The following is a 24,375-nucleotide window of genomic DNA, read 5'->3' as shown; positions in this document are numbered from 1 at the left end:
ACATATCTCATCTGTCAAGAGCTCAAGGTTTGCATATTTATGGGAAATGGACTTGTGATTCCTTACATTGGCATCACATCTTTTATTCTCGATGGTCTTCTATTTTACCAATTCTTTTCTCAGGAAAGCGACAAAAGTAGAAAGATTGGCAATGCAAGAGCGACTACAAAAGAAATATAGGCCACAGATTCCACGTGCTTTAGCGACTGGTGAAATTGAAAGACTGGATCTAGTGGATATCACTCAACCTCCTGCTGATCCTGAACCAGGAGTAAATACTAACCCAAACATGTCAAGAGCTCAGCAGTTGGTGAAAAAATCCCACATAGTTACAGCACAGCAGAAAGTAAAGGTGAATGTTTATATTGTACTCATTTCACTTTGTATTTATGTTGTTTCGTGTGCATAAAGAAAAAAGGGTCATAACTCTGAAAGTTTTTGCTGGCTGGATTGTTTGTATGATTAAAAAAAATAGAAATTCCTAAAGGTTGGAAGAAAGAGAGGCCTTTAGCATATTAGTTGGAAGTAATTTGTCTTTACTCCTTTTTATTCAGGAACAACTTGCTGAGGAGGAGGAACGTGTGCAAGCCACAGAGCGCAGAGCTGCACTTGCTTCTGAGCAAGCTCGAAAATCTCAGGCCTTAGAATCACAAGTTTTGAATACTGTATCGGATCCCCAGGTAAGTTTTTGTATTGTATAGATGAGGTCATATAGTAGATGGTAAATTTTTGTTTTGCAAATTTATTTTGTAGTTTATTTTTACAATAATTACTCCAGACTACATTTTAAAATGCTTATAAGCGATATTTTTTTTTACTTTTTATGAAGTGAAGAATCTAGTTAAATATATTGGTAGCAGTAGGTACACTTTTTTTTTTTTTTTTTTTTTACTGCTGAAATGCAGATAGATATGTATTGGGTATATTTTTTGTTTTTAGAACGCAGAGGAACTAAAGCAGTCTCTGATAGCTTTACGCCAGAGTAATGGAGGGGAAACGGATTCGTACACAACTGCCCAGACTATCATTAATCTTGCTTTAATGCATATCAAGAATTCTGGCAGTGTAACAGTAGAGGTAAGCTATTGTCAATTTATTTTTTTAGCGCTTGTTGCCTTTTGAAAAAAATTTTGTGAATGGTATTTATTCCACCCCATGTATATTTGTTTTTTCTGTTTTATGTGAGTAATTTTACACAAAAACTACGGTACTGATTTGGACCAAACTTGCAGTCATCTGAGGTATTACCTATAGGTGAATGCTTCATAGCATCAAGTAAAAGTATGCAGCAGTATTTGAGATAATTGCAATGTTAAGTAAATGGCTAATATTTTGTTGGCTTATTTTTCATTTGTGAATGACATAACGCCAAAACTTCTGAACCAATTTCAACAAAACTTGGTGGACATGTGGGGTATGACTCCAGGACAAATCCATTATATTTTGAATAAAACATAAACTTTTGAAATTTTCTTTTTCTTCAATAAATAATGCCTTTATGAAGGGGATGGAACCCTTTGCATTAAGTGGTGAAATGTCCAGGTTGCCACCTGTGACTAGTCTTCAGTTATCTTCGTCAACATTCTGTGATCATACGCTCTTAGATTGTTTACTTACTGTGCTCTAATGTCTTCTCCTAGTTTAATTAGCAATTATTACCTGGAATGTTCCCGTAAATTATTTCTTGGAGGTCATGTTCCCCCATTCCCTGTGTGTATCATGTTGGGAGTAATACTTTGATTTAAATAATCATTGGGAATGTTGGGTTTCACTCATCCATTCATGGAAAAGTATGTTTCATTGGTTGCCAACCAGGTTAACAGTTCTGAGCACAAAAGGAAATATGCTGTTAGTTCTGGGAAGAAGCCAGGGAAGACTAGGCTAGTTGATTACAACATGGATGATGACTATTTTGACACACCACCTTTAGACATCACGCAAGTTCAGCTAACTTTTGATAGTGATGTTTCACAGTCTCTTTACATCACTAGCTTCCTTTTTTAAACTTCAGAATTCAAGTGAATCTTCCTTTAGTCTTATAAATTTTGTCCTCAAATCATGAACAAACCTCATCTCAGATGAAGGACAAACCTAACCCATCCTCCTGTAGTCATTCTAATATTAATAGCTTTTCATTATGTAAGGGTTCTGAACGTATGCTACTGTCCTCAGAATTGAAAGTCTAATACAGAGCCTCTACCTCTAAATCTATGCATTCTTAAGTTTCATCTGCTAAACCTCAATTTTAGATGCCCCATTTGACAGCTAGATTGCAAGGCAGAAGACTGAGGATGTCCTGATCCTAATATCCCTCCGTTCAAAGTAAGATCTCACTCGAACGTTAGTTGAGAGTCTCGTATTAATCATGTTATGATGATTCAGTGTTTATCTGAAATAAGTGATTTTACATTCAGTCATTAAATTTAAAGAATATGTATAACTTCAGAAGAATACTGGAGTGTGCTTTGGCAATGAATATAAAACCCAACTTAGAAAATCTTGTACACAAAATGAAGCAGGTTCAAGGTAGCTACTGAGAAAGCTTTATGAGTTTTTATAATTTTTTGTAGTCTTTCTTTCAGTGTGGTCCGTGTTTATTTTCACTTTTATACATAGTTCTTTGTATTAATTTTACAAATCACTGAAATTTTTCAGCAAAGTATAAACATTTTCTATTTCTAGTAACGAGAAAAATTTACATTTATTTATGACCAGATATGCAGGTAAAATTTCCATGTTTTCTTTTCCAGCTCAGAATTATTAAAATGGGTTGTTGATAAATATAAACATATAAACAGGATAATGTTAAGGCATAAACATTTGCAAGTACAATACTGTATAACTGAAATGAAAGGGTTTGAATTTATGACTGCTGTACATGTTCACACATTAGGGTTGCTTGTCTGTGTTATGACTATTTGTGGTCACAATCAAAAAAAGTTGGGAAACATTTCCCAAGAAGGTTTCATTCCCTTTTTAAGGACATCTACGTATTGAAGTGAAAGAAAAAGGCAGTATTTAGAAATTGTAAAATTTCATGGTTGTGTCCATTAAACTGGACTTCTGAAGAAGAAACAATATGAATATAAGTTGAGTATAAAAATTGGAAATTTTATTGTTAAGATTATTTTACCTGTTTGCGAATTCGATGGGGCAAATATTTTGAGACTCAAATTTTGTAGATGTGTCATAAACTTGTAATTAGAAGTATTTTATTCTGATTTTTAATCTGTATTGTAGCTTTTTTCATGACCTCTTTGAGGCTCATTCTCTTACTTTTCTTTCCTCAAATTTCCTCTTGTGGGATTATTTTTTATATCAATTATTCTGCTTCTTGGGTCTTTTGTAGATGTTTTAACTTTAGTGACCAATAGTTTGATTGATCTGGTTTCTTAGATGTCTGATGAAGAAACCAAGTACATCGAGCTCTTTGCAACACTTTCCAGATCCTAGTAATATCCTGTGTAAATCTTCCAGGAATTAAAATTCAAGTCTACTTTAGGTGGGGGGGGGGGCAGTTTATTGTATTATACAGTATTGTCATACATCATGCTTATTTGTATCAGATTGACTATTTAAAAAGTGGGTTTTTACAATGGATAAACTTACTTTTGGAAGGTACTGTTGTGTTCCCTAAGGACTTTCCCATTTAGACTAGAACAGGGAATTACTTCTTGGCCCGAGCACTGGGCCCAAATTCAATATATCCATCCATCCAGTTTTTTATCTTATTCATATCCATCCATCCAGTTTTGATCTTATTCTTTATTCTTTTATAAAACCTTTAGTGGCAACAGACTGATGTTCCTTTATTTTCCACCAAGTTCAAAAGTAGATTTTTTTGATAGTGCAAATGAGTGTTTTATTTTTCTTTCACCCCTTTATGTTTTATTTCATTTGACCAATAGGACGACCTTCGTAACGGTTTAAGTGATGGAGTTCTTCAGTCAGCTGGAGAAGTTAGTTCTACTTACACAACAGCAGAGTCTCGCTTGAGTCAATACAAGTTGCAGACTTTACTGCATTTGGAGCTTTTGTGGTTGTTTGGTAGGTTTTTGTTTTATTTTTTACGTTATGTTTGTTTAATTGCCCAGACTGTTTTAGGAGGTATTTTAAATCTAAAGGATATGTTTCATTTTCTTCATTTATGTGATCGCACACACTGTTAGATATTTATAGTGCAGAAATTATTTCGCCCCTTGAGGTGCTCAATGTATTGAAACTTGAGAAATCAAGATGATTAGCAAATACAGTACTGTCAGCAAAAAACAAATTGGTAGGTAGAGAATGATACAGCCTAGACCTGAAACCTTTAGTTCTGAATCCAAACATGTATTGTTTTTGTATGTTCTTGAATCTTGGATCTCTATTTATGGGTATCAATGCAATTATCAATGCCTATTCTGTATTTAATGTTGAATCTAGTCTTAAGTATATGTATATTGAAACACTGTTTGTTCTTACATGAATACAAACCCATGTCCTTTAGCGTTTTCAGCTTTAAAAAAAAAAACAACAACAACAACAAAAACAACAACCCCACCACCACCACGGTACACGTGATCTTTTTTCAGCTGACAGAGGATACAGATGCAATCCTATCACTGCTGACTGTTTATTATTTTTTTCTTTTAGATAATGATTAGCATTTCATTGTGTGTGAGGTAAATTAAAGAAGAAAGGTTTTGTAGTTTTACTGATAATTGTAGCTGACTTGAGTTTTTTGTTTAACCTGCCAATAAACAATTTTTGTTCCTGTTTAACAGCATACCTGATCTTGTTTACTTCCTCGCGATTGGGATTAGTGAAAATTATATTAACGTAACTGAGGAAATGGGATTTTATTGCCAACCATTCCTAGGACAACTTAGAGCTATTCCGTCACCTGTGCTGCACCTTCATCTCTTCACACAGCAGATTAGAAGGAAAGGACGTCACCCTTATCTTCCCTCGTATGGACGAAGTTGTCCTATATGACCGATTGATAGGAGTTCCGTATACAGTACATGTCTCCTATAGTTTTTCTCCCCATGGAAGAGACAGTTTTGTCCAAGAGTCCCAGTGACTTCTTCACCAAAGACAAAGAATAAAACAACCCTGCGAGATGATATTAGCCCACTCCCACAGGAGCGCCACCTCTGTTCACGTGCGATCCCTCATCTGTTCACACGCACACCCATTATTGCAGTACAGTCAACTCTTGTTGTTCGCGATTAATTAGTTTATGTAATCGGCTGCTTATGCCAAAATCGTGGATACATAAAAAAAAAATTTCCACAAGCATACCTCGTGAGGTCTAATGTGGAACCCTAAATCCCCAACTTCTTTCATATTTTAATTAAACGAACTGTATTTTACTGTTAACTGTAACTGTGCTTTAATATGTTTAATAACCCTGAGTTTAGGAGTGAAATTAACATCTCTATTTTGTGAGTTGTGGTGAGCAATTGGTGGATTCATGCCATGGAAAAAGACAAATAAAATCTGCTTTGAATTTCATCAGTGCTCTCTTTATTATTATTATTATTGTTATTACTTGCTAAGCTACAACCCTAGTTGGAAAAGAAGGATGCTATAAGCCTAGGGGCCCCAACTGGGAAAAAAGCCCAGTGAAGAAAGGAAACTAGGAAATATTAAATATTTTCAGTGAGGAAAGGAAACAAGAAAAAAATGAAATATTATAAGAACAGTAACAACATTAGAATAAATATTTCCTTTATAAACTTTAAAACTAACAAAAACAAGAGGAAGAGAAATTAGATAGAATAGTGTGCCCGAGTGTACCCTCAAGCAAGAGAACTATAACCCAAGACAGTGGAAGACCATGGTACAAAGGCTATGACACTACCTGTGACTAGAGAACAGTGGTTTGATTTTGGAGTGTCCTCCTAGAAGAGCTGCTTACCATAGCTAAAGAGTCTTGTGTACCCTTACCAAGAGGAAAGTAGCTACAGAACATTTACAGGGAAGAAGAATTGTTTGCCAATATCAGTGCTGTCCGGTGTTTGAGGATAGAGGAGAATTTGTAAAGAATATGCTAGAATTTTCGGTTGTGTATAGGCTAAGTGAAAGTGAACCGTAACCAGAGAGAAGGATCCAATGTAGTACTTTCTGGGCTGTCAAAGGACTCCATGACACTCCAGCTGTAGTATCTCAATGGGTGGCTGGTGCCCTGGCCAACATGCTACTATACATGGAACAATCGGACATGAGCTCCCACAAAGTGATGAGGGAACCACCCTGGACACAATCATACGAAGCCAAAATATTGCATCTACCATAGCCTTCAGGAAGAACCTGTCAGTAGCACAAGTGCTAAAGACCAAAGTTTGGAAGTGCCAGGCAAACTTTACAGCTGACTATCCATGGAAGGATACCCACATCTTTAGATAAATTTTCATTTGAATGTATTGTAGCGACTGATCTGCTTTGGTTGTGTAGCTTACCAAGCTCCTCATGGGAAAAGAAGCATCTGGTTTAAGGTAACGATTGCGGTGTTAGTCTGATAATGAGGAGTGTCTGGCCGTTTTCTCTTTTCTTTTACCCCTTTGGTGCAATGTTTGTTTGGTTAATTGCTGAAGCGGACATAGATGCAAGTGATCTTCAACCACCCTGCAAGCCCTATGTCAAGGTCAAGGTCAAAGTCAAGGTAAGAGTGACTAATTGAATATGCTGCCCGGGGGCCACGGCTTCCCCGCCACTAACTACCGACATAACGTCATAAATTTCAACATCCTAGTTCCTGCCAAGCTGAAAATGTACTGTTATTAAAGGACTCAGCTTTGTATAATTAGGAGTAATATAAATTACTTTTAGAATTTGTGATTGTCCACTCTACTGTAAGGGAGTATTAAGTTTTTTATTCGATACGAATGTTTCATTTTTTTTTTTTAGTTTCAGTGTGCCAGATACTTTCATGAATAAAACTTATCAACTTCCCTAATGGGTTTACTTCCTATGTCAAGTTGACTAAACTTTTCAATAATATTCTCTGCCATCTATACTTTTTCCCCTTATAACACAAACTTTATCTCCCCTGGTATTTTTATCTGTTCTGATGTTGGATGATTCTTGTGCTAAACTAGGGTTTGTGTTTTTGTATCAATTTCATCAAATTATGGGTCCCTTGTACTGTATTCAAATACAGTATTTCTTTTATTCATCTGTTCTTTGGTACGGGAAATGAGCCAAAGAATGGATTCTATGATCTTGGATATGTGATAAGAGCTCCCTGACAGATGATTAGGGAATTAGTTTGTTTAGCATCTTTATCAAAGTACTTGGATAATCATTACTGCTTTCTTCAGGGTATTCTTCGTGCATGTTGGATGGAGAGGAACTAGACAGTCGTAGAGGTAATTTACGCGAGCATCACATAGAGGAAGCAGTCAAGCATTTACGTGCCATATCCTTAAACCATAATCCGTCCACCATGGCCAGCTTTTTACAAGAAACTCTCTTAGAGAAGTAAGTATGATAATTTGGTTAGAAAAAGGATTTTTATTTGAGTGTACAGTAGTTGCTTCTCTTTTTAGTGTGGATGGCCTTTAACCCTTTGAGTGCCATTGGAGGTAATGTATGTATGTATATTTCTTGCCCCTTCGGCGTCATTGGACGTAGATTATGAACAGTAAAAAGAATATTTTCAATATTTAACTTAGCCGGTGATTATAATAGCTGCAGCTCTGCTGCTCGACAGAAAACTCTACGGAAAAAATCCGCCAGCGATCGCTATGCAGGTAGGGGGTGTACTTCAACAGCGCCATCTGTCGTCCAAGTACCCAGTACTCATTGTAAACAAAGAACTCAATTTTCTCTCTGTCGTGCTACCGGCAAGACCTACTAATTCGCTGTTGCTAACTGGATTTGTTTTCACAACTATTTGGTGAAGTACACTATTCTAGTTTTGAGCTTTCACTGTGCAGGCTTTCTCTTCAATAAATCCTTGCATTCTTTTTTTGATATCGGATTATTTGTTGATGACTTTGGATAGTTTTTGAATTCCCCTTTGACCAATTCAAAATGGCTGACCCTTCTCAAGTCCCAAAATTCAGGAAGTGTAATGCTAGGGACTGTTCAAGGCGTCTTCCGAAGGCCTCTATCGATCCTCACACCGTTTGTTCCAATTGTCGGGATAAAACCTGTCAATCGGAAGATCGATGTGAGGAATGCGTTGGGCTTTCGGAATTCGATTTTATCGAATTCCAAAAATATACACGTAGGCTAGAGAGAGATAGTCAGGAGAAGTTCATCTCGTTCTGTTGATTTTTCCTCTCCTCATGCCCCACAACCTATTCCTTCCCCTGTAGTGGTTGCTCCTAATCCCCCTTCTGGCACTCAGGAACCTTCGATGGCTGATATGATGCGTGCCATCCAAGCTCTGGGTGAGAGAGTTGAGTCCCTGGCTAGTGACCGTAACCAGCTCATGGCGGACGTCAAGGAGCTGAAGTGTAAAAGTGCAGTGGGAAGTGATAAAGTGAGTGATAGTGTTGTGGATAGTGTTGCGCTTGAGGGTTCGTCTGTTCGTGCCTGTCGTCCTCCTAGTCCGGGACCTCTTGCAAGCTCCCAAGTCCAGGGGAGAAGCAATGTCGTACGACCAATGGGTTCGAGAGGCTTTAATCAGCGAACAGACGTTCCCTCCGTGGTTTCGGGCGTATCTACCCAAGATCGCCCCACCCACACAAAGACGAGAGAGCCCATTTATTCCTCGTCTGCGGAAGAGGTTTCTCGCAAGAAACCATGGACCAAGGTCTCACGACCACTTAAGCGCAAGTCGGTCCCTTCCGCGCAAGTCCAACGGCCCAGTTGTAGCCACTGGGTCAGTTCGGACTCGCTGCAGTCTTCCGATGACTGCTCACCTCCTAAGAGAGGCAAAGCGGTACCGCCTCAGGCAGTTACACCGTCTGTCGCCGCACCTGCTCCTGCAGACCCTAAGTGGTCTTTGCTGCAGACCATGCAGTCCCAATTAACGTCTCTGATGCAGGACTTTCGTGCGGAGAAGGTTGCTGCTGCACCAGCCTCTTGCCTACAACCAACCACACACTCGGTTGTGCGTCCTGTGGACGCTGAGGCGACCTTCTTGCGCACTCCAGCTGAGAGAGTCCCGCCACCCATGCGTTCCAGTGTGCCCTGCCAGCCGCATGTTGACGTTCAGCGACGCACGGAGCCTTCCGTTGACGTTCGCGAGGTACAACAACCGTCAGAGTTGTTTTGTTTTGACGCGGTGCGTCAACCTCCGCAACCCAGTGTGGTTGCCACTGCTCACCCTCATCAGATTAGACAGTCTGGAGTAGACGCTGTGCGTCCCCGCGCTGCTATGGTTGTTGCCAGCTCACAGACTGGGCAACAGTTCCATGACGTTGCGTCCGGTTCAGTCACGCGTGCACCCGTGCGACCGGACTCAGCTAACCAGCCGTTACCTACTCCATTGCCGCTTCCTCCTCAATACTCGGATGATGGACTTTCTGAGGATGATGATGCGGCACACGTTGATGAACCACATTCGGACCTTGACGAGCCTAAGTCCACGCAACCCTCTTTGGACTTTAGAAAAGTTCTTGCTCTGTTCAAAGAGATGTTTCCGGACCAGTTTGTGTCTGTGGCTCCGCGCTCTCCTCCGTCAGAGTTTGTATTAGGTACGCCGTCATCCTCGCCTGCCTTTACTAGACTCGTCCTCGCACGCTCGTCCAAGAGAGCTTTACGAGTGATAGGAGAATGGATGCAGTCCAAAAAGAGTCTAGGGAAGACAGCCTTTACGTTTCCCCCTGCTAAACTCTCTTCCAGATCGAGCGTCTGGTATGCCACGGGAGAAGTTCTCGGCTTGGGAGTTCCTGCCTCTGCCCAGGGCGACTTCTCAAGTCTTGTAGACTCTCCCCGCAGGCTAGCCATGAGACGCTCTAAGATATGTTGGTCATCTTCGGACCTAGACCACCTGTTGAAAGGGATATTTAGAGCCTTCGAGGTCTTCAACTTTTTAGACTGGTGTCTGGGAGCTTTGAGCAGGAAGATCTCCCCGACAGAGAAGGAAACTTCCTTGCTCATCATGTCCTGCATGGACAAGGCCATTCGTGACGGGTCTAATGAGCTTGCTGCATCGTTCGTATCCGGAGTCCTCAAGAAGCGTGAGAACCTTTGCTCTTTCCTGTCAGCTGGAGTGACACCTTGTCAAAGATCCGAACTTCTGTTTGCTCCTCTTTCTAAGTGCCTTTTTCCAGAGGACTTGATTAAGGAGATTGCTGCTTCTTTGATACAGAAGGACACTCATGACCTGGTTGCGTTCTCTGCCCTCAAAGCCACCCCTTTGCCTACCTTGTCAGCTAGACCAAGGATGGACACTCCAGCGTCCCGATTTATTCCGCCCTTTCGTGGCAGAGCCTCCAGCAGAGGAGGTGCTCGTGCCGAAGGGAGACGTGGGAAGAAGAAAGGAACCAAGTCCTTTAAAGGCAGAGTCTGACTGCCAACTTCTTCAGACAGCAGTGGGAGCCAGACTCAAGAACTGGCAGACCTGGGAGAAGAGAGGCGCAGATGCACAATCTGTGAAGTTGCTCAGAGAGGGGTACAAGATCCCGTTTGTACGAAAACCCCCTCTAGCAACGTCTCCCATCGATCTCTCTCCCAGGTACAGAGAGGAAGACAAGAGACGAGCATTGAAACAGGAGGTGTCTCTCTTACTAGAAAAGGGAGCGGTAGTCAAAGTCCTGGACCATCAAACCCCGGGCTTCTACAACCGTCTCTTCTTAGTGGCAAAGAAGACAGGAGGGTGGAGGCCGGTGCTAGACGTCAGTGCGCTGAATGTCTTTGTCACAAAGCAGACGTTCTCCATGGAGACCACAAAGTCCGTTCTAGCAGCGGTCAGAAGGGAAGACCGGATGGTCTCTTTAGACCTAAGGGACGCATAGTTCCACGTCCCCATCCACCCAGACTCCCAACCTTTTCTGAGATTTGTTTACGAAAAGGTTGTCTACCAGTTTCAAGCCCTGTGCTTTGGCCTAAGCACAGCTCCTCTTGTGTTTACGAGGCTGATGAGGAATGTAGCCAAATTCCTTCATTTAGCGGACATCCGAGCCTCCCTCTATTTGGACGACTGGCTTCTAAGAGCTTCTTCCAGTCGTCGCTGTCTGAAGGATCTAAAGTGGACTCTAGATCTGACCAAGGAATTGGGTCTCCTTGTCAATATGGAAAAGTCTCAAGTGGTCCCATCCCAAACTATTGTGTATTTAGGGATGGAGATTCACAGTCTAGCTTTTCGGGCTTTTCCATCGGCCCCCAGAACAAGTCAAGCCCTGTTATGCATCCAGAACATGCTGAAGAAGGAACGATGTTCAGTCAGGCAGTGGATGAGTCTGATAGGGACACTATCATCCCTGGAACAGTTCGTATCATTAGGAAGACTACACCTCCGTCCTCTTCAATATCACCTAGCTGTTTACTGGAAAAAGGACAAGACGCTAGAAGCGGTCTCGATCCCCATTTCCGAGAAGATGAAGTCTTCCCTGACTTGGTGGAAGGACAGTATCAGCCTCAGAGAGGGTCAGCCCCTGGCTGTTCAGACTCCCAACCACGTTCTCTTCTCGGACGCATCGGACACAGGCTGGGGCGCGACATTGGACGGTCGGGAATGCTCGGGAACTTGGAACTCGAGTCAAAGGACAATGCATATCAACTGCAAGGAGCTACTGGCAGTTCATCTGGCCTTGAAAAGCTTCAAGTCTCTCCTTCAAGGCAAAGTGGTGGAGGTGAACTCGGACAACACCACGGCTTTGGCGTACATCTCCAAGCAAGGAGGGACCCACTCTATGACGTTGTACGAGATTGCAAGGGACCTCCTCACCTGGTCAAAAGGTCTAAACATTTCACTAGTAACGAGGTTCATCCAAGGCAACTTGAATGTCATGGCAGATTGCCTCAGTCGGAAGGGACAAATCATTCCAACAGAATGGACCCTACACAAGGATGTGTGCAAGAGACTTTGGGCCACATGGGGCCAGCCAACCATAGATCTCTTCGCAACCTCGATGACCAAGAGGCTCCCAATATATTGCTCACCAATCCCGGACCCAGCAGCAGTTCATATAGATGCCTTTCTCCTAGATTGGTCACATCTAGACCTATATGCATTCCCCCCGTTCAAGATTGTCAACAAGGTACTGCAGAAGTTCTCCTCTCACGAAGGGACAAGGTTGACGTTAGTTGCTCCCCTCTGGCCCGCGAGAGAATGGTTCACCGAGGTACTTCGATGGCTAGTGGACGTTCCCAGAACTCTTCCTTTAAGGGTGGACCTTCTACGTCAGCCACACGTAAAGAAGGTACACCAAGGCCTCCAGGCTCTTCGTCTGACTGCCTTCAGACTATCGAAAGACTCTCGAGAGCTAGAGGCTTTTCGAAGGAGGCAGCCAGGGCGATTGCTAGAGCAAGGAGGACATCCACCCTTAGAGTCTACCAATCGAAGTCGGAAGTCTTCCGAAACTGGTGCAAGTCAGTATCGGTATCCTCGACCAGTACCTCTGTAACTCAAATAGCTGACTTCCTTTTATACCTGAGGAAAGAACGATCTCCTTCAGCTCCCACTATCAAGGGTTACAGAAGCATGTTGGCATCAGTCTTCCGTCACAGAGGCTTAGATCTTTCCAACAACAAAGATCTACAGGACCTCCTTAAGTCTTTTGAGACCACGAAGGAGCGTCGTTTGGCTACACCTGGTTGGAATTTAGACGTGGTACTAAGATTCCTCATGTCAGAAAGGTTCGAGCCGCTACAATCAGCCTCCTTTAAAGATCTCACTTTAAAGACTTTATGGTGTTCAGTTAAGAAACCATCTTTGCCTATGTCAAAGAATGCTTTATCCTATTTTATCAGACTGTTAATACGAGAAGCTCATTCACATCTGAGTGAGGAAGACCAAGCTTTGCTGAAGGTAAGGACACATGAAGTTAGAGCTGTCGCAACTTCAGTGGCCTTTAAACAAAATAGATCTCTGCGAAGTATAATGGACGCAACCTACTGGAGAAGCAAGTCAGTGTTCGCGTCTTTTTATCTTAAGGATGTCCAGTCTCTTTACGAGAACTGCTACACTCTGGGACCATTCGTAGCAGCGAGTGCAGTAGTGGGTGAGGGCTCGACCACTACAATCCCCTAATTCCATAATCTTTTTAATCTTTCTCTTGAAATATTTTTTATTGTTGTTTTTGGGTTGTCCGGAAGGCTAAGAAGCCTTTCGCATCCTGGTTGATTTGGCGGGTGGTCAAATTCTTTTCTTGAGAAGCGCCTAGATTAGAGGTTTTGATGAGGTCCTGTGGTATGGGTTGCAACCCTTCATACTTCAGATCCTAGGGGTCGCTCAGCATCCTAAGAGGATCGCGAGGCTCCGTAAGGAAGACGTACTTAAAAAGGCAGAGTAATTGTTCAAGTCGACGTCCTTACCAGGTACCTATTTATTTTATTTTTGTTATTTTGATAACTTCTAAAATGAAATAAAAAATCCTTAGCTCATAATAATGTAAACATATATTGCTGGTCTCTACCCACCCCCCTGGGTGTGAATCAGCTATTATAATCACCGGCTAAGTTAAATATTGAAAAATGTTATTTTGATAATAAAATAAATTTTTGAATATACTTACCCGGTGATTATAAATTAAAGGACCCTCCCTTCCTCCCCAATAGAGACGCAGTGGACCGAGGAGAAAATTGAGTTCTTTGTTTACAATGAGTACTGGGTACTTGGACGACAGATGGCGCTGTTGAAGTACACCCCCTACCTGCATAGCGATCGCTGGCGGATTTTTTCCGTAGAGTTTTCTGTCGAGCAGCAGAGCTGCAGCTATTATAATCACCGGGTAAGTATATTCAAAAATTTATTTTATTATCAAAATAACATGTTTTAAACATTCATGGTAATTCTACTGGATAGTGGATGTTCTGGGTCCAAGCTACTACGGTTTTATTGAAATTTTATTGATGTAGGTATAATTATCTTATATACCTGTAAAATGAGACCAAAATGTAATTATTCCATAACTGGAATACAAACCAAAGCTATTTGTATGAGTATTACTTTCAGCGAAGGTGAAAGGACAAGCCATTAGAATTTAGCGAGGGTTAATTATCCATTTGCTACTTAGCGGGGTGGCTAGTGGGTGTGCTAGCTACCCCTTACTCACACCTGTGAATGAGTTTCACTTTGCTTTTGGCTCGGATGGAGAGTGGTTGTTACGTTCTGGAGGAGGAAGTCCAACCAGGACTCCCTCCTTCATAGAGCCTTGACATCGTGGCCCTACAGACCCCCAGCCCCTCCAGAGAGAAGATGGCAGTGAAAGGAGAGGTGGTGCCCAAAAAGCCCTTTCCTTAAGGGATCTCCCTTGTCTGTCCACCAGTGGAGGGATACGTACAAAGCTGCTGGTTCAGGTGGATGCAGCTCGGGCCAATCCTTGGACTGTATTCGTGATTCATTCAGGGTATCACGTCCTATTCATCTCATCTCTCCCTCCACTGACCAAGTATCCAGTACAGTACTTGTGAACTCCTTTGCTATGGGATCGGCAAAGGGGCAGGCCCTTTGGGTCGACAAGGGTCCTCTCCAGGAGGTCCTCAATGGGTCTCCAGGCTTCTTCAGTCGACTTTTTCTTATGAAAAAGGCGTCTGAAGGCTGAAGATCAGTCATTGACCTCTCGGCTCTGAACAACTTTGTCGAACAGACTTCGTTCAGCATGGAGACGGCAGACACGGTCAGACAGGCAATAAAACCACAAGACTTTATGTGTACTCTGTGTCTAGAGGACACATACTTCCAGATCCCAGTCCATGCGTCGTCGAGGAAGTACAGTGATACCTCGGTACTCGACCATAATCCGTTCGAGATCCGTGTTCGACCTCCGATTTGTTCGAGTACCGAATTTTTTTTCCCCATAAGAAATAATGGTATATATTCTATTCCGTTCCCAAGCACTCGAACAGGCCCAAAATATTAATAAAACGTGTACCTAAACAACAATAATTATCTAAATGTGTATGAAATTGGTCAGAAAATCCTATAAAACAATTTTAAACCATTTACTGTACTAAAATAAAACAATTTTAAACCATTTTCTGTACTGTAGTGAACATACCTTTGAGCAGCGGTTCGATGGCATACAGGGATGGATGTGGAGAGGATGGAAGGGGGAGGTTACTGCTTGGAAGGAGAGTCCCCTTCCATGATGTGGCGGGGTAGTTCTCCTTCAGGAGTTGTTTCTCTCTCCAATGAAAGGGTGGGCAGATCTATTTCAGGGGTTTCTTCTCTTCTTTGTCTCTTCTTTGGAGGAGAAACAGGCTTTGATGTAGCAGCTTTCTTTTCTTTTGTGAAAAACTGGTCTATTGTTAATTGTTTCTTCCTCCTCTGCAGTATTCTTCGAAAATGATACATGACACTATCATTAAACATATGCACTGCCCGGTTTGCTACTGCAATTTCTGGGTGGTATTTTTCAGCAAAAGCCTGCACATCTGCCCACTTGGAACAAATTTCATTGATGAGAGAACTTGGAACATCCTCCCTTACCTCATCCTCTTCTGAAGATTCCTGCTCCACAATCAGATCCTGCTGCTGTTGTTGTTGCAGGTGCAACAATTCCTCCACAGTCAACTCGGTAGAATGGCTTTCTACAAGCTCATCAATATCATCCTTGTCGACCTCAAGCCCCAAACTCCTGCCCATGACAACAATTTCCTCAACGACATCAGTGTCATCAGAAATTACAGGGGTAGCAGTGCTTGGACCCGCCTCTGGTTGGAAACCTTCAAACTCCCTCTCTGTGACACATGATGGCCACAGCTTACGCCAGGCAGAGTTCAATGTCCTATAGGTCACACCTCGCCAAGCTTGGTCAATCATGTTAACAGAGTTGAGGATGCTGAAGTGTTCCTTCCAGAATTCCTTTAGGGTCAACTTCGTGTCACTGGTCACTTCAAAACACTTTCTGAAAAGGGCCTTGGTATAGAGTTTTTTGAAGTTTGAAATGACCTGTTGGTCCATGGGCTGGAGTATGGGAGTAGTATTGGGGGGCAAGAATTTGATTTTGATAAAGCTGTATTCTTCTTTCAAGTCATCCTCGAGACCTGGAGGATGTGCAGGAGCATTGTCCATAACCAGAAGACATTTCATTGGCAAGCTCTTTTCAATGAGGTAAGCCTTAACCTGGGGGGCAAACACTTCGTTTATCCACTCAGTAAAGAATTGTCTTGTGACCCAAGATTTAGTGTTCGAGCGCCACATAACTGGTAGTGCACTTTTACAAATATTATTTCGTTTGAACACCCGGGGGTTGTCCGAGTGGTACACTAACAAGGGTTTGATCTTGCAATCGCCACTTGCATTTGCACACAGCAACAATGTTAGCCTATCTTTCATTTACTTGTGACCTGGCATCTTCGTCTCGTCCTTGGTAATGTACGTATTGGCTGGCATTTTCTTCCAAAATAACACAGTCTCATCACAATTAAAGACTTGTTGTGCGATCAAATTTTGTTCATTTATGTACCGATCGAATTCCCCCACGTATTTATCGGCTGCAATTTGATCCGAACTAGCTGCCTCCCCATGCCTAGTAACACGATGAATACCTGTTCTATTACGAAACTTTTCAAACCAACCCCTGCTCGCTTTAAATGTAAATGAATCACTTTCACTGGTACTCGGACTTTTCTTCACTAATTCTTCATAGATATGCAACGCTTTTTCACAAATGAACGCTTCACTAACACTTTCCCCGGCCAACTGTTTTTCTTTAATAAATATTAAAAGCAACTTTTCCATCTCCTCAATCACTTGTGGCCTTTGCTTAGTTACCGCCGTAACTCCCGTTGCAACATTCGCCTTCTTAATCATTTCTTTATGCTTTAAAAACGTAGAAATGGTCGACTTCGCCATTCCGTATTCTACCGCTAAATCGGACACTCGTACACCATTCTCATATTTCGCTATAATTTCCTTCTTCAACTCGATCGTTGTTCGCACTGTTTTCCTCTTCTCCTTCCCCTTAACACTCATTACTTTCTTGGGACTCATTATGAAAGCTAAAAAAGCAATTAAAAGCACTGAAAATCACTAAATCACAACGAATGCTGATCGCGCGTTGTCTGAGTGACGCTCTCGAGAGAACTGATGCTTCCCGAACAAGCGAGAGTGGCCGAGATGGCGCGATCATCACAAAGCCCATGCGGTCGTCACGTGTTCGGCTGGTCGAGTACCGAATTTTTGGTCGAGCACCGCAGCAAAAATTTCTCGAAAATTTTGGTCGAACTCCGAATTGTTCGAGTATAGAGTCGTTCGACTACCGAGGTATCACTGTATATAAGATTCAACATCGACGACAAAATATACCAGTTCAAGGTTCTGTTTCGGCCTTTCCACAGCACCTCAGGTCTTCACAAGTGTGTTTATCCTGGTGTCATCCTGGGCACACAAGCTCGTCATCCGTCTCCTTCGTTACCTTGATGACTAGGCGATCGTATGTAGACTCTTTGTCAACCTTTCTTCAGCACCGAGACAAACTTGTGAGGCTTTGCCAAGATTGGCAGATCATGGTAAACCTCAAGAAATCATTCCTGCTTCCTACTCAAAGACTGGTATACCTGGGCATGATATTTGACACCAAACTACACGAACCTTCCCATCGGACGACAAGATTGCAAGGCTGAGGAGGGTCACAAGACCCGTTCTCAGAGGAGAAGATTTCCTAGCCCAGAAGTGGCTATTTCCTGTATACCTATCGTCCTTGGCCTGTCTTGTTCCCAACGGCCGCCTCAGGATTTGCTCTCTTCAGTGGCGCCCGGAGTCGAATGGGAATCAGGCCTTCTATGCCCTGGACACCTGATTCCTATAGGACCAGAGGAAAGGACGGACCTCCCACCTGATTTGATGTTGTTTTCGGACGCATATTTTCACCCTGTATTTAAGATCAAAATTTTTTTGGACTAGGATTTGGTTAGACTTAATGGGTTTAATAGATTTGATAGGGATACAAGACAGCATAAGAAATTATGAAGACTAACTTTCTCCGTCTTTAGGGAATATCCCAAAACCTATGGGCAATGCAATGTTTATGGTATTACTTTCTGTAAATTTTGTTTATCATTGTATTAGATGAAGTGATGTCGTTTCCTGTCGAGAGAATCTTGATGATTGAATTTAGCTTTTCAGCAAAGAATGTCATTATTATCTTTTGGTATACCATGTTTATTTTGTAGTTTTGTACTGTAATGGATTTATCATATATTGAGGGATGATTAAAATTTTATTAATTGTTCATGTGTTATATTATACATATTTTTTCCAGCTATGGGGAGACTCTAGGAGAAGTTTTAGTTGAAATATATGAAGAACTTAACCAACCTTTGCCTGAGGAGCTCCGTATTCTCACTGGTGATATAAGTTCTGTTTATGACACTAGACCTTCATCAGTGGTAAGTATAGTGTATTTACTTTGTGTTTAATCATCTGTGCTTTAAATACACTTGTAGCAGTTAAAGTTGAGGGGAATAAGCCAATATTTTCCTTGTTTGACTCTCATGATTTTGTTGTACCCCATTTACTTCAGTTTTTTTGGTATTATAAGCAGACTATTGATATTAACTTATCCATATAGTATATCACATAGAATCCTTAAGGTATATAATCTCTGAAGTATTTCATCTTCAGTTAGTATATCTGTATTTTGTGTATATTTGCTGTAGTGAAATATGGCTTAATCATTCTCTTCTTTCTTCTTCTCGCCCTAAATGTTAAAAAGTAAGTAGGTTAATATATTGACTCTATAAACTAATGAGATAAATAAGCAGAATTGATAAATAGTAAAAGGAAATTTTGTTGGGATTGCAAGTGATGTGTGTGGCAAGAAGGTTGTTGGAGGCAGCATGAGAAAGGGCAGTGAATGGTGGAATGAAGGAGTGAAGGTAAAGGTGGAAGAGAAAAAGAGGGCTTTTGAAGAATGGCTGCAGAGTAATAGTATAGAGAAGTATGAAAAATATAGAACCTAAAATTAGGAAACAGGACCAAGTTTTATTATTATGATGAAAGTTGAGAATTGAAGTTTTTGGTTTAATCAGTTTTGGTATTTTTACTTTCAGGGAAGTATGATGGGCCCAGAAAGTAATGGCACCCCTGACAACCCAGATTCAATGAAATCTAGAGAAGAAAAAAGGTTGACGAGACATCCAAGTTTGATGGAGGCCAGCAAACATAGACTGGTAGTACCAATTACTAACAGAGCCTTAAAACGCAATGAGAGTGAACGAACACGGATGACGTCGAGATCAGCAAGTAAAGGTTAGTTTGGTGATTACATTTGCTATCTTGCACAGGTTTAACATCTGTAGATTTGACAGTTTGTAGGGGGCAAGTAAGTTGAATGTGGTAGTTAAAATTTTTTAACAGTTCCAGTGTTAACTATGATGGTAAAGAAATGTGGAAGTTTTAACTATTCTTTATACTTGGTGTCATTTATGAATCTACAGAGACAAAGGGTTTTTATTTTGTTAACTAAGGAAATAAGGGGTTGAGGAATGTTCTTAAAGTAGGCAGCACATTGTCAAGGAATTTTGAGGTCAGACTATATAGTTGTTACTTTTATGGTTGGGTGCTATTGCGTATGTCAGGTTAGGGCTTTCTGTCATAGAAATTACTTAATGATGTCAAGCATAGTTATTTTCAGTTTTACTTGACAATTCAAGTGAAATATGCTTCATTGGTGCTTCAATTTACTGGAAAATTGATGATAGTTTAAAAAAAATCTAGACTTCCAATGATATGTCAAAGTAACTATATTTTTATTTCTCCTTTATTAATTCATAACCCAGAAATGCAGTTGTTCATTATCACTTCTACTTTCTATAGTATTGCATTAATTTTTATGCAATGTTTTTCCCTTACCTGAATTTTTTTTCACACGTTTCCAAACTAAGTTGTTTTTTAGAGCTGAACCTTTGATTTGATGATTGATACAAAATTTGAAAGTTCTTTTGTAAGTAGCTATTTGAAACATCAAAATTTGTTTTTGGGGGAAACCCTATTGAGCTGTTTAAAGAAACTTATTCTCTTCAGAAAGTCTAATAATACCAGAAATAATTTGCTCCAATTTTTATAACAAAATAGCAATGCAATTCAAATAGATTAAATAAGTCTTTAGGTAGTTGAACAGCTGTGTTGCAATCAGAGCTTTGGTTAGCTATAAGTTTTTTTTTTCTTTCCAGATACTGCTGAAAATGAATTTCAGAAGGTGAGACGAAATTTGTTTGATTTGACAGACACCGCACCTAAATCTAAGTTAAGAAGATGTCACACAGTAGACAGTGTTCCAGTTTCTTTGCTGAGACGAAGTCCACGTAAGAAAATGAAACATTCAGTTGAAATGAGTCCGTTAAGAACTAGAGGCTATAAGAAAACACCAGTTAAAGCAGCAGCAACCTCTTCGAAGGGGCTTCAAACTCCTAAATTAAAAAAGGGTAAGCTTTTGTATTCAACTTACCTTAGATTTTTTTGTGCATAAAATATTCATTATCATCATCGTTTTTCAATTTTTGGTTTAGGTATGAAATTAGTTCGTTCCTCTCTTCCTTGTAAAGTACTTGGTTTATTTGTCACTAATATACATCGTGTTTTTCTGACCAAATTTCCCTAAAGAAAACAAGTTGAAAATAAAGTTGTGGGTAAATAAATTTAATTAATGAGGCCCTTTGCGTTAATAGGCTTAGGAGGAGATGATGGTGAAATAATAAAGGTGATGCTCACAATATCCCACTGAAATCTTAGCTAAATTCTGGCTCTCCACTCTTACAAAAGAATTTGACTCATTGAATAAAAACACAGGTATATATAATTTGGTAGAATAATGGTGATGAAGTGAAAAAGAAAGAGTATAACACTTCCATAAGCAGTAAAACAGCACTCTCATCAAGACAGCAGCTTAAATATGTTGATGCTATGCAACCTCAGGAAAAGGAGGATGCAATGGGGATATTTCTGTTCTTGTATGATTTCCTTTGGTTTGACCAAGATTTCTCAATTCAGGGAATCAGTGATATGTGATTGATTTGTCTGAAATGGATAAGTCTATGACAATACTAATAATTTTAATAGAAAAAGTATTCTTTTACAAACATATTTGCGGTAAGAGTGTCATGGTCAACCAAGTTAAGGGCAACACTAAAACCAATTGAATGGACTAGACCCTGTTGTCATTGTTGCATCTCAATGGTCTAATTTTATCCTAACTCATTCATTTTCAGGCGGTGTTTTAGCTCCAGAGACTCCGGGAGATAAGATTGGAAAGACAATCTTCAACAGGAAGAGAATATGTAAAAGCACGGGTACAACGATCGTAACAGAGAGTCCGGACATAAAAAGTAAGGTTCAAGTGTTAGATTTTACTCATAAATTTTCTTTGGCAATTTGCATGATGACTTTGGCGTATCGAACAGAGAAGTACCCTTTAGATGAAAGTTCAAAAGTAGATAGGCTTTGACGTTTTGTATGTAGAGTTGAAAATTCTTTAATATTTATTTTATTATACTTGCTTTTCAATGAATGACCTTGCATGCATAAATATGATTTCTTGTTATTGTGCTGTGCTTGTAATTAACCTAGGTTTGGCTGCAGAATGGAGCATGGTTTTGTATTTCCAATGATGTGAAATTTATTCAGACTTTTTTATTATCCATTCTTTGGGGTGAGCCAAGTGTTTAAGTCTTGTAAGTTTATTGCACTTAGTGTGTCACAGTCCTGATCTGTGATATGGTTAAAGATGGTTTAGGTTTGTCCGTTATTTTTATGGGAATTCTGATGTATTATAACGAAGTTTTATGGGCAATATAATTGGAACTATTAAGTACTTTCTTTAATAATCACCAATATTAAGAAAGTTAGCGGGTAAAGTGGGATAATTCATGTACACAGTTTCTCATATTTTGTGAACTCTATTTTGTTCAGTATAGTTTTGGGCAATATATTCTAGAAATGTATGCTTTTTGGTCAACTGGTTCAGCATCACAGTTGTTAACTATCTTGTTACCAAATTCAATGGCCTTTCCAGCTCTCCTGAAGATATTATCCCAATTTTGTATACATACATACATATACCAAGGCACTTCCCCCAATTTTGGGGGGTAGCCGACATCAACAAATGAAACAAAACAAAAAGGGGACCTCTACTCTCTACGTTCCTCCCAGCCTGACAAGGGACTCAACCGAGTTCAGCTGGTATTGCTAGGATGCCACAGCCCACCCTCTCCCGTTATCCACCACAGATGAAACTTCATAATGCTGAATCCCCTACTGCTGCTACCTCCGCGGTCATCTGAGGCACCGGAGGAAGCAGCAGGGCTAACCGGAACTGCGTCACAATCGTTCGCCATTCATTCCTATTTCTAGCACGCTCTCTTGCCTCTCTCACATCTATCTTCCTATCACCCAGAGCTTTCTTCACTCCATCCATCCACCCAAACTTTGGCCTTTATCTTGTACTTTTAAAATTTTGCTGCATCATTCTTTCTAGGTCTGTGGTCAGGAGGCTGCACCTAGACTATTTCAGGTAGATGAAAGGGAGAAGCTATAGTTAATAGAAATTACTCTTCAACTTTGAATCAATTGAGGTCAAATCCTGATAAGTGTTAGGGCTTTGGTTTATAGATGAGCAGTCCAATCATTTAGGCAGTCAGGGATACCTCATGGAAATTTAGAAATGTCTCCAGTGTATGGAAGATCTAAACAAACAATGACTGTAACACAACCTTTAGAATTCCTGTCTGTTCTGAACATGAGGAGTCTGGGAATTTTTTTAAATTGAATCGGTATTTATTTTAGAATTATATTATTAATAAATGTTCTGTAGCCTGAGGTAAAGTGATTTCTTGTTATGACTAATATGAATAGGTTTCTTTTTTAAGCTTTTTTTTAACTATAATGTACCAGATGCATTGAATTCCAAATAAAACTAGAAATAATTAGAAAAAAAAAAATGTGCCAGATTTTTTGGAAAGTTAGAAACTTTTTGAAGTCATGTTAGCCCTTGCACGCAAACAAACAGGATACCATTATTGGTAGTTTATACAAAATCATAAACTGATGATTAATGCTCTTGCTGTACTTGAAAGATACTTGAAAATGTGAAACAAATGAAAATACCATGAACTTAAAAGTAAATTTCCTCATCTAAAAATTGGAACTTATTTCCTTAGTGGGCTTGATGTTTTAAAATTTGCCAGAACTTAGGAGTTTTATTGTATGTTGCCGGAAGGTAATTTTGACCATTGCTACGTTTAACTGGACTTCGTCTTTTAATTTAATGCTGGATTTTACTTTTTCCCGTTTCAAAGGACTGGGAGAATAGGGATCCTTAGCAAATCATAGCTCCTTTTATAACACCATCTTTAACCACAACTTGTACTTTTTCCTTTGATTTGTTCCCAGTCACTATTAGCTTTAGTGTGCTTACGTTGATCTCCTGTCCTTTTTCCATTTCACTCTAACCTCCTTTTATACTTTTTCACCACCTCTTCCCCAGATTCTGCTGTTAACACTAGATCATTTGCATAAAGCAGCTTGTGTGGGAACTTTACTTTGCTTATTTGTGGCTTCCTATATTATTATGTTAAACAATAAAGGGATCAGTGCTGGTTCTTCTTGATAGCCCTCTTGCTGCTTTCACTGTAGATTTTGTGTTTTGGTAGATTGACATCACTTACATTGGGAGTCTTTTTGTGTTTTCATGCCTTCATAATATCCATTTAATTACTGTTTGTTCCGACACTAAAACCTTACGCTATTTAATAGAGATTATCTTTTGCCGTAGCTGGAAGACCAGCCATTAAGACTTTAATGCTAGGTGGCAACCACACAACCTCTAGTTAGTGGTGGGTGATTAGAGGTAACCGAGGGGTCGCTGGCTACCTTTGTCATTCACACGTCAGGGAAACTACGTTTTGTTCCAACACAGAGACTTATCTCGAAACACTTTCTTAGGAGTTACCTGGAACCTCCTCTCAAACGACCAGAGTTTTGTGTAGTTTACCCTACTCCCATTTTCTGTAATGGTAGGCCTAGCGGAAGGACACGTGCCCTGAGGGCAAACCTGAGGTAGGCCACATATGAGCTTGGGTCGTGATCTCCAGTAAGTTCTCTGGTCGCGTCGTGATATCATCTCGACGCTCCTCTTATCTAAGTGCGACCCTTGTGTCCCCGACTCGTGTACCGTGTGGTTACCGCATGGCCCGTTGTGCGCTCCCTCGTGCTTAGTGCTTATCTCTCGCCATCTGTTCCAGCCAGTCCAGTTCACTCTCGTGATCAGCCCACCCATTCGCCTTCTCATCGGTGACCTCCTGTTGACGATGAATCCTCCCGCCATCCTC

At 40.6% G+C, this 24,375-nt stretch overlaps 1 protein-coding gene across 2 annotated transcripts in view; it reads left to right on the top strand.

The window, feature by feature from the left end:
• LOC137632935 (treslin-like) overlaps positions 1–24,375 on the top strand; it is an 81,176-nt gene that overhangs the window by 47,436 nt on the left and 9,365 nt on the right. For both annotated transcript variants that reach the window (XM_068365038.1, XM_068365037.1), the window contains exons 5-13: positions 124–352; positions 555–680; positions 940–1,077; positions 3,909–4,047; positions 7,308–7,467; positions 18,312–18,438; positions 19,102–19,300; positions 20,224–20,475; positions 21,259–21,375. In XM_068365038.1, coding sequence (XP_068221139.1) covers positions 124–352; positions 555–680; positions 940–1,077; positions 3,909–4,047; positions 7,308–7,467; positions 18,312–18,438; positions 19,102–19,300; positions 20,224–20,475; positions 21,259–21,375 — 1,487 coding nt within the window. The remainder of the gene's footprint in view (positions 1–123; positions 353–554; positions 681–939; positions 1,078–3,908; positions 4,048–7,307; positions 7,468–18,311; positions 18,439–19,101; positions 19,301–20,223; positions 20,476–21,258; positions 21,376–24,375) is intronic.

This window comes from Palaemon carinicauda, chromosome 42 (genome assembly GCF_036898095.1).
Source record: "Palaemon carinicauda isolate YSFRI2023 chromosome 42, ASM3689809v2, whole genome shotgun sequence".
In the NCBI taxonomy this organism is placed as follows: domain Eukaryota; kingdom Metazoa; phylum Arthropoda; class Malacostraca; order Decapoda; family Palaemonidae; genus Palaemon; species Palaemon carinicauda.
This window is presented reverse-complemented; position numbering and strand designations above follow the sequence as displayed.